We start from the raw sequence: 10,233 nt of genomic DNA, 5'->3' as shown, positions 1-10,233 counted from the left end.
AAGATAATTATCACCCGCTTCGATCCGTTGAGGTTGTAGCAAGCAAGCGCAGGAGGGGGTGTCAACCCGTATAGATCTATACATACCTATCTCGCTCTGAGGATTAATGATTATAGCCGGGAGGGTATACTAAGTGATTAAACTTAGGTAATGAATAGTGTCTTACTATAAAGGCCATTAATTAAGGTATACCATAAATTTCACTATAAATGTAATAGTGTATGATAGTCACTTACATAGGTATTAAGTTTCTCAAGTGCATAAATAAATTCCAAGATATAGGTGTTATAATTTATATATATATATATATATATATATATATATATATATATATATATATATATATATATATATATATATATATATATATATATATATATATATATATATATATATATATATATATATATAACGACCCAAATTTTCTTCCGTCAGTAAGGTTAGTTCCATTAATCGATTTATTCTTTTATTCTAAAAGGAAATTAAATTAAATATTATTCAGCGGAGAAAAATAATATTAATAATTTTGGGTGAAATAATTTAATTATGTGATTATAATTTATGGAAGGATGTAAATCTAAGTTGAGGGGTTGAGATGTCATAAAAAGAAACTTGTATTGTCAACTTGCCTAGGGTTAGGGTGGAAAGGGTTTAAAATCGAAATTTTAGGTACTTGGAGGTGAAATTCGGATATAACCCTCCAAGGGATTGAAACGATTTTGTTTCCATACCCGTTCCCTCGTGCGGATTAAGAAGTGATCCCAAATCCACCTCCTGTCTTCGTTACCTGCTTCACGTCGACAGAGAAGGAACGAAAGAAAAAAAAGGAAATTGTGGGCTAGTGTAGTGGAATCGAGCAAGGCAGAGGTCGAAGGTACCTTGGGGGTGGTAGCATCGACTTGGAGAAAAAAATCGAGACCTGCGATTTTTGGTGGTGGTCGATCTACAGGAGGAAGGATCCGGTAGTGGTGACTTTAATTGAGGCTAGGAATCAAACATACTCCTTGGTAATCCTATGATTTTTCTTTCTACAAACTTCATACCTCAATTAGATTCAAATTTCTTGCTATGTTAGAGTTTAATCACCTTCCACTTGTGTTTTTGATCATGAACACTTTTACTTCAATCCTTGTTTGTTTGTTCCTACTGTTTGATGAATTGATTGAATTCATGCTTGATGAATTGACTGAAATCATGGATTGAATTGTTTTCTTTTGGTGAATTGCCTATTAATTCTTGAATCACCAAAACATCTACATTCCTATGTAAGAATTTTTTTCATAAAAATCATGTTTTGAACTCTCCATAAGAGCCTCAAAACAGCCCTAGAAGCTTTTATATGTAGCTAATTATATTGTTGTTTTGACTAAGCAAAGATGGGATCAAAAGTCTAGCTTGAAAGTTCTCACAACTCTTGGTAGTATTGCTTGTATTTTTGGTCTCCATAACCATGACTTGGAGGCAAAAACAAAAAACTTGACAACCACATAATGTGTGCCTAAAGTTCACTCAAAGTTGATCCCTATATGTATCTCGAATTTGAACTAAGTCTTTATTGGTGTATGTGGATTTTTGGTGTTTGGTGTATAAGGGCAACATACTTTCAATCGTCTTTTAGTCAACTCTTTGGTCTTTTCATAAACCACTTAATTGATGTCTTAATACCTTCATTCAATCTTTTGGAGTGTTAAATCGTGTGGCTTTAATCCATTGTCCAAGGTCATGAATCATATGGTGATTTTTGGCAATTATTGGAAATCTGCACAACAACTTTGCCCCATCTTGCGAGGGCTGTAGCTGCTAATCTGAGTAGAATTGGCCGATGCCCCTCTCTGGGTAAAGTGTAGGACATCGAGTCTAGTTTTCAGAAAGTCGGGTTCAGCTCAATCGGAGTTACGGATTCTATTTTATGCCGAATACACTGAACAGTGGTGAGGCTGTGAAACTTTAAAAAAAAAATATGTAACCCATTAAGAAATTAAGGGTGTTAATGTAACTTGGACCCCATTTTGATGATTGTTTGGTATGTGTGGTTATTAGGTGAAACATTGACAACTACAAGAAAGGCCAAGACTTGAAGTAAAAAGGAGAACTCACTTCAAAACACAAGGTGAGTCGACAAATTTTCTTGACTTTAGTGCATAACCGAAAACCACATCTCATAGGTGGATTGTTGAAGAAAAATAGGATTCATGCTAGATTTATAAATGCTTGTGATAATTGTTTAAAAAATGTTGTTTGCATATTGTGTATGGTTGTGCCTGGGTATCGGTTGATATTGTCACACCCCAAAACCGAAACGGCGGAAACGTTCGGCGGTGGAGGACGTCATGTACAGTATCACAACAATGCAAAGTAGTAAACAAGAAACAAGATCATCCATTCCATTAATAAAATAATTTAATACAGGTATGGTCTGTCAACTTTTATAGACACCAAAAATATACATCAAAATAAAAGATGAGTCTTGAACGAGCTCCATCTTCTCAAAAACCTGGCTCCGGTACCTGTCTACTGGCGACCTGAGAATACAAGTTATTTTGAAAGATTTTATCAGCTTTAAAGCTGGTGAGTTCATAAGTATATTAGTGTCTGTATTTGTTATGAAAGTGTTTGTAAGTCTTGTAATGTATAAGTTTTGTAAAAGTTTGTAATTGTTTGAACTCTCCTAGAAAACCCTATGTTTCCTACTAAAAGTAGCCTTCTACCAAGGCATCTAGTATCTGTGTGTGTGTCTCTTGTAAGAGTGTGTATTTTCCCAAATCTGACTATCATTTACCAAAAATATAGTTTTTACATTATTGTTTATTGTGTGATATCACAAAGTAAATGTAAAGGGAAAATGAAATAGTAATGTAGTGTTGTATTAAGTAACTACTGCTATACTAATTACTTTAAACCAATTGTTATTTAAAGTACCATGTGATCGGCCTATATCCTGCTACCGACTCTATAGAAAAACGACGATGTAAGACGTCGTAAGAAATGACGTTTGGCACCCGTAGACTTGCAAGTCCCACTGTAGCGAGCAGCAAGGTGTAGGATTGTCAATCCAGTATAGATCTATACACAAACTCATACGCTCCCCATTTAAGGAGATTCTGGATACAAAACGGGTCATGACAGGTAGTGCCATGCCCCCGTTAAGTGGCTCACATAACTGTAAGTAATGTATATGTATATGTATATGGATGTGCTAGCTGTATTGTGTGTTCTTTCTCTGTCTAGCCTGTATGTTTTGTTTCTCATCACTGTGTATTATGTTTGTTTCTCATCACTATGTATTATGTTTGTTTCTCATCACTATGTATTATGTTTGTTTCTCATCACTATGTATTATGTTTTCTTCTCATCACTATGTATTACTCATGAATGAACTGACTCATTGTAGGTTTCATTGTTCTAGTAATAGTATCTTCCTAAACTATACATATTATAGTTTACTAGTAATGTTGTTTGTGTACATGAACATGTTTGTATACCTTTGCTACCCAAAGGCATTGAACTGAATGAAAGAAGTAACCTTTTATATCTATAAACATATACATGATATATAACTAGGATTCAAACGACCTTCAGACAAATAACCCGAATACCCTAAGTCCACAACCAAACAAGGAACAGGAAGTAAGGTGAGCTATCAGTCCTAAGTCCTTTCAATCCTACTTATATAATTATATCCATATAGATACACAGAATATAAGTTAAAAGAGTTTAATAAAAGTATTTGATATGTAAAGGAGTTTGTAAAATAGTTTGATAACACAGTTTGAAAAGTAAGAAATCCACTTGTTTGGTAGTTATTAATCACATGTGATTGATATAATAACTATAATAGTTCAACTTGTATTCCCCCCCATAAAAGCATTTAAAAACATTTAAAAGGTTAATTAAGGGGTATGAACTCACCTGTAGTGAGTGGTTTGGAAGAACGGAATGTATAGGATGATAGGTGTCAAGTGAAGACTTGTACACACACAATGATCCTAGTTAACATATAATAACACATATATGTATCCAATTAGTCTTTAAACAAGTAATTAACAAAGTTAAGACATCCTAGGACATGTAAAACACCTTATATAAGTGCTATAAGTCCTAAGGATTGCATCTAAGTGTTGTAGGACATTGCTATTGAGTTTAGGGTTCAAAGGGACCCTTTATTGCAGTTTACGGTTTTGTGACCATAACTCCTTGAGTTTACGGTCGTAAACCCATGAGTTTACGACCGTAAACTCATGTTTCTTTGACCATTTTGTGTTTTGAAGCCTTAAAGATCACAATAAGCATTCCTACTTCATGTTTAACCCTTAGGAAGAGATTAGGGCACCATTTCACTCCTTTTAGGAGTTTACGGTCCGTGGACCATTTCCCTTTGGGTTTATGGCTGTAAACCCAAATGCTTTATGGTCTTTTGATGTTTTCAAGTACTAAGCACATCAAGGAAGGGATCTAGGCTAGTTTCCAAGGCTTAGAAGGGACTAGGGCACACTTTGGCACCCTTTTTGGGGTTTACGGTCCAAGAACATCTTGGACCGTAAACACCTTTGATCCTTGGTTTCTTGGGTGTTTTATTGATGTTTAGAAGTGTAACAAGCTCTATAATACTCAAGGATAGAAGTACTTACTAGGTAGAAGCTTGAAAATGTGCTAAAAGTCCAAGAACACTAGTGTGTGTTCTTGGTGTTCTTGGTGAAACTTGAAGATCTACACTTTTGGAATGATTTCACGGATGGAATCATGTTAGATCACTAGATTAAGGTATATATCAACTTATTAGGGTAAGAAACACTTACAAGTTGAAGATCTTGAAGAAATGTTGGATGATACTTGAGAGAGAATTGAGATTTGGATCTTGAAAATGTGAAAAATGGTAAAATATGACTAAGTGTCATATTTATACCCCCTTTTAGGGTTTACGGCCGTAAACACCTTTGTTTAGTCCGTAAACTCCAAACTCTTGGAGTTTTGGAATAATATTGTTGCACAATAAACCCTAGGGAATCCTCTCTCCTGTTATCTCCTGAAGTACTAATCTTAAAATACTCAAACTTATTCCAAAAAGCTTGAAAATTAGTAGAAACAGTTTTGACTCCTATTGAAGTGAATGGTTGTACATAATAGAAATTTCGGGTTGTCACATATATGGTGATACTCATGTTATGTGATAGTTGTAAATTGCATGCAGATATGATGTTTCATGAATTGGTAGTTATATGCTAAAATATGGTGACATCTTGATGAACTTTATTACATGTTAATTGGTCGTTTAAGCTGTATGAGTAACATGATTATTTTGGTGTATGCATGTTTTGCTGGGTGTAATTGTGACATGGGTGGAACCTTGCAAGACTAATAGGTTGAAAGAGCTTAAGCCTTATCGGTTGTTAGTTGCACGAACTTTCTAGATGGTCGTGTGACATGTGGTTTGTGCGCACCTCGGTGTATGGGAGCTGGAGTGGTGTTGGCTTTATGGTGTGGCCGGATCAAACATCACGTAGGAATCGGGAGGTGTATCGGTAGAATTGACACCGTTTGTACCGATCCTAAACGACACCGTAAAGTACTTGTACTTTGTAGGTCGGAGTAGCGAAAGTGGAAATATTGGGGTTAGTGAATTCGGGTGGAAGTCATGAGCCACTTAGAGAACTAAACTGGCTGAGCACACGAGTAGTGAACGGGGTTAAGTTGTTGGGTAAACTGTTACTAAGGAACCCCAAAGTAGTTAATCGGTTTAATTAAAAATTACATGTACTAAACATTGAATTGAATTATATGTAATAATCGGTTGAGTTAAGTGGGACCTATATGATTGAAATAAACTTTGATATAATGTTGTTTGTTTTTTTTACTATGCTATTATCATGATTTGCATGGATGTCCCATACGGGAATTGTGTGTTTTTTTGGTTGTGTACAACTTGTCGGCTCACGAGGCGGTTTTTGACACGTGTTTCTTTGTTGAATGCCTTTTGATTGGTACATGTAGCTTTGGAGCATGGCTTGGTGAGGTTGGGTTCCTTTTGGGTAGTTAGTTTTAATAAAGATGTCACTTGAGCACGATTGGTTTTTATTTTTGGAACCTCTTTTCCGCAAGAATTAAACGATTGAATGTTTGTTTTTGAAAGTAGTAACGTGTGGTTTGTTGAGAATGGTTTGAAAAATAAATAAATAAATAAAGTCTTCCGTTGCATTTTTCCATTAACAAGGTTGTTAGAATTGGAAAAAAAAATGGAGTAAAAATCACGACGTTACAAGTTGGTATCAGAGCCATGCTATGAGTGAACTGAATACTGATGCCGACGTTCAGACTCATAGTTTAGTTGGCTCAATTAGGACCTTTAGGTACTTAAGGGGGGGGGGAGGGTATGTGTTGAGTGTTGTAGGATAGTTTCTTGTAAACATTTTCATCCTAATATTTGTATATGCATCTAAAAAAACTCTTTATAAATTAGGATAATGTCGAACCCTGAGGAGAATGTGAATGCTACAGGAGCGGGCGGCAGCCAGAACAATTGAACTCCCGTGACACCGTTGCTCATGTTTCAGACCCCACCCATTAACTGCCAGCCACGAGCCAAACCGTCGCAGAGCGCATGCAACACAACGAGTGCCTCCATCATTGTTGACCTTTAGGAGAAGCTCCAGGAGCGGGATAGGACGTTCGAGCAGATGCGGAAGATGATGCATGTCGCTAGACTATTACCACCTGAGGGTGAGATCGAGGGTGTAAATGAAACATTTGATGATGAGGCACATAGTCGTTCCGTGCTAAGGCAGGAGGTCGTTGGAGCTGTCAGACGCCGAGGGAGTTCATCAAAATCCTTCATGGACTGTAACCCGCCTACCTTCAAGGGAGGCGGGGATGCTTTGGAATGCCTTCGTTGGATTAGGAAGATGGACCAAACCTTCGGATCTGGTGAATTTACTGAGGACCAGAAGGTAAATTATGTTGTGCGATTTTTTGACGAGGAAGCACTCGAGTAGTGGGACACTACTGACACACGACTCACTGATACGACTCGGGGGGCTATGAATTGGGCGATTCTTAGTTAGAAGGTGAATGATCGTTTATGCAGTGAAGGTAGCATACAACAGGCCAAGCAAGAGTTTTTGAATCTTCAGAAAGGTAGCATGACGATTGCTAAGTATAACACTACCTTTACTGAGAAGTCACAACTCGCTGCTGATTACTGCCCGACTGAGGAGAAGTTGATTCGTCACTATGTGGAGGGGTTACCATTTGAGTACCGTGCAGTTGTGAGATTGAAGACCACTTTAGGTGAGGCCATGGATAAGGCCCGCAAGATAGAGAATGTTATAGCCATCCGGGATCGTACCACAGCGAGGTCAGGGGAAAAACGTAAATGAGAGGGTCAATCAGGGCCCTCTAAGAAGCAAGAATTTCAGAAGAAGGGCAACAAATCAACATTTTGTAAGAAATGTCACTCTTCTCATGGGGGCCCATTTAGCAGCAGCACTATGCGTTGCAAACATTGTAGTAAGATTGGTCCTCGTTTTGAAGACGGTAAGAGTGCTGAGCCGATGTGTTATAATTGCAGACAGATGGTGCGTATTAACACTCAGTGCCCCGATCCGAGGGTTCAAACAGGTTCTGGTGGCAAGAAAGATGATGAACCGAAGGCAAAAACTCGCACCTTCAACATGACTGCTGATGAGGCTCGTCAGCATGATGAGGTTATTTTCGGAACCTTCTTGGTTAATTACGTTACTGCTACTACTTTATATGATGGTGGCGTCAGTAGATCGTTTGTGTCATTACCATTTTGTGCTCATTTTGATATACCGCGGACTCCACTAGAGTCTGCATTAGAGATTGTAGTGGCTATGAGTCAGATAGTCACCGTTCGGGAGAAGTATGATGCGTGTGTCATTTCTATTGGTGATCTTCATTGACATTGTTTCCTATTAGGGTTGGTAGTTTTTATGTTGTGATCGGTATGGATTGGCTATCGGCCAACTGAGCCCATATTCTTTGTGCAGAAAAGCTCGTGTGTATACCTCTCTCTTTCGGCGATTATTCCATCGCATACGGTGAACACCGCTCTAGGTCTACATCTTTTATATCTGTTATGAAAGCACGCAAGTGTATCGCGACGGGTTATCCAGTGTTCTTAGCACATGTTGTTGATTCCACTTCTGGGAAATTAAATCTGTCTGAGGTGGATGTCATTAGAGACTACGTTGATGTCTTTTCTGACAAATTGTCGGGTTTACCACCGCCATGATAGATAGACCTTTACATTATATCATCCCTGGTGATGTGCTGATTGCCAAAGCACCTTATCGGTTGGCTCCTTCAGAAATGAAGGAGATGATGTCTCAGCTGCAAGAGCTCCTCGACAAGGGGTTCATCCGACAGAGTTCCTCACCTTGGGGAGCATCGGTGTTGTTCGTAAAGAAGAAGGATGGTACCATGTGAATTTGTATCGTTATAGGGAGTTGAACAAAATTACTGTGAAAAACAAGTATCCACTTCCAAGGATCGATGACATCTTCGATCAACTTCAGGGGGCATGTTATTTCTAAAAAATTGACTTGCGATGTAGTTATCATCAGGTGCAGGTTAGGGGGCAGGATGTTCCTAAGACAACTTTTAGGACTCGAGATAGCCACTATGAGTTCTTGGTCATGCCCTTTGGTTTGAGGAATGCACCAACGGTATTTATGGACCTGATGAACCGGTCCTGTCTTCCTTTCTTGGATAAATCGGTCAACGTATTTATTTACGACATTTTGATATACTCACGTACCGTTGAGGATCATTGGAGACAATTACGCGAGGTTCTTGACACACTTTGTAAGGAGAAGCTATATGCGGAATTCTCCAAGTGTGAATTCTGGTTGCGGGAGGTTCAATTCCTTGGACACTTGGTTGGTGAGGATGGGATTAAAGTAGATCCAGCCAAGATTTAAGAAGTAAAGAAGTGGTCCAATCCGAAAACTCTTACTGAAATTCGGAGTTTCTTCGGTTTGGCAGACTATTATCGGAGGTTTATTAAAAACTTTTCTAGAATTGCTGCTCCTTTGACAAAGTTGACGAGGAAGTCAAAGCCATTTCTTTGGACTGACAAGCAAGAACAATCATTTCAGACATTGAAGAGACACCTTTGTGAGACTCTTGTTCTTTCTTTACCTGAAGGTAATGAGGATTTTGTGGTTTTCAGTGATGCATCCTATTCTGGTTTGGGATGTGTATTGATGCAGCGAAGGAAGGTGATAACATATGCTTCCCGACAACTGAAACGTGCTGAGGTGCATTATATAGTTCATGATATGGAGTTGGAGACCATGGTTTTTGCCTTGAATTTATGGTACCACTATCTATATGAGACGAAGTGTATGTTATATACTGACCATAAGAGTATGCAACACATACAGAACCAAAAGGAGTTGAACATGAGGCAACGACGTTGGGTTGAGTTGCTTACCGACTATGATTGTGAGATTAGTTACCACCCTGGGAAGGGAAACATAGTAGCCGATACCCTAAGTCGTAAGGCGCCTAGTCCGTCCTACCATCTAAAGCATATGGGACTGGTGGTTGTTCGTAATATTTTTGATCAAATTTGAGCATCACAAATCGAAGGTTTGAAAGAAGACAATGTGAAGGACGAGGTAATGGTGAAATAACAGGATCTGCTGGTGGAGGATAGATGTGACAACTGTCAAATTCAGGTCATTCTCGGACTCATGCATCTTTATAAAAACCATTCATGCACAACATGTCATGGCCTAGTAGTATAAATTAGGTCAAAATCTTGCATAAACTAGGATCCAACTAAGATCTAGGACTAATATACTTGACTCTTACGATTCTAGTAAGTTGTTTAACTACAATAGGAAATGCCAATACCATAATTAGAATGAAACTTCAAACTTTGTTACAATTGAAAAAGGGTATAAAACCCTAAAAATAAATTAAAATATTCTAATTTCATCCCAATATGATGGTGAATATCAAACAATGTTCCAAAAACTCTAAAGAGCCCAAAAATCCAAATTTATAAACTTTAAAGCTTAAAAACTTTATAAAATTTCTATAAACTTCCTAATATAAAATTTTTATTAATCAAATTATAGATTATAATCAATGAAATAGAAATTTAAATTATCATACATTAATCATAATTTATTAGTTAAAAAACAAGATTTTTAAATAAATCAAAAATTGCTTAAAGAGACATTTTTATAAAAATTTAGGTTTTATAAA

The 10,233-nt window shown here is 37.5% G+C and overlaps 1 protein-coding gene across 1 annotated transcript; it reads left to right on the top strand.

Moving 5' to 3' along the window:
- The first annotated feature begins 7,565 nt into the window (after positions 1–7,565).
- Positions 7,566–8,248, top strand: LOC145122038 (uncharacterized). The gene is made up of 2 exons (XM_079057716.1): positions 7,566–7,902; positions 8,004–8,248. The coding sequence occupies exons 1-2, from the start codon at positions 7,566–7,568 to the stop codon at positions 8,246–8,248; spliced, it is 582 nt and encodes a 193-aa protein (XP_078913842.1).
- Positions 8,249–10,233: the final 1,985 nt, after the last annotated feature.

The sequence above is a fragment of the Lactuca virosa genome, chromosome 6 (genome assembly GCF_052849685.1).
Source record: "Lactuca virosa cultivar CGN04683 chromosome 6, Lactuca_virosa_CGN04683_v6, whole genome shotgun sequence".
NCBI classification, from domain to species: Eukaryota; Viridiplantae; Streptophyta; class Magnoliopsida; order Asterales; family Asteraceae; genus Lactuca; species Lactuca virosa.
The sequence above is the reverse complement of the archived record's forward strand: the minus strand, read 5'-3'. Positions and strand labels throughout refer to the sequence as shown.

Coding starts and splice junctions, on each gene's coding strand:
- LOC145122038 (XM_079057716.1), top strand. CDS start 7,566: ATGGTGCGTATTAACACTCAGTGCCCCGATCCGAGGGTTCAAACAGGT. Junction 7,903..8,003: donor TGCGTGTGTCATTTCTATTG/GTGATCTTCATT, acceptor TTCTTTGTGCAG/AAAAGCTCGTGTGTATACCT.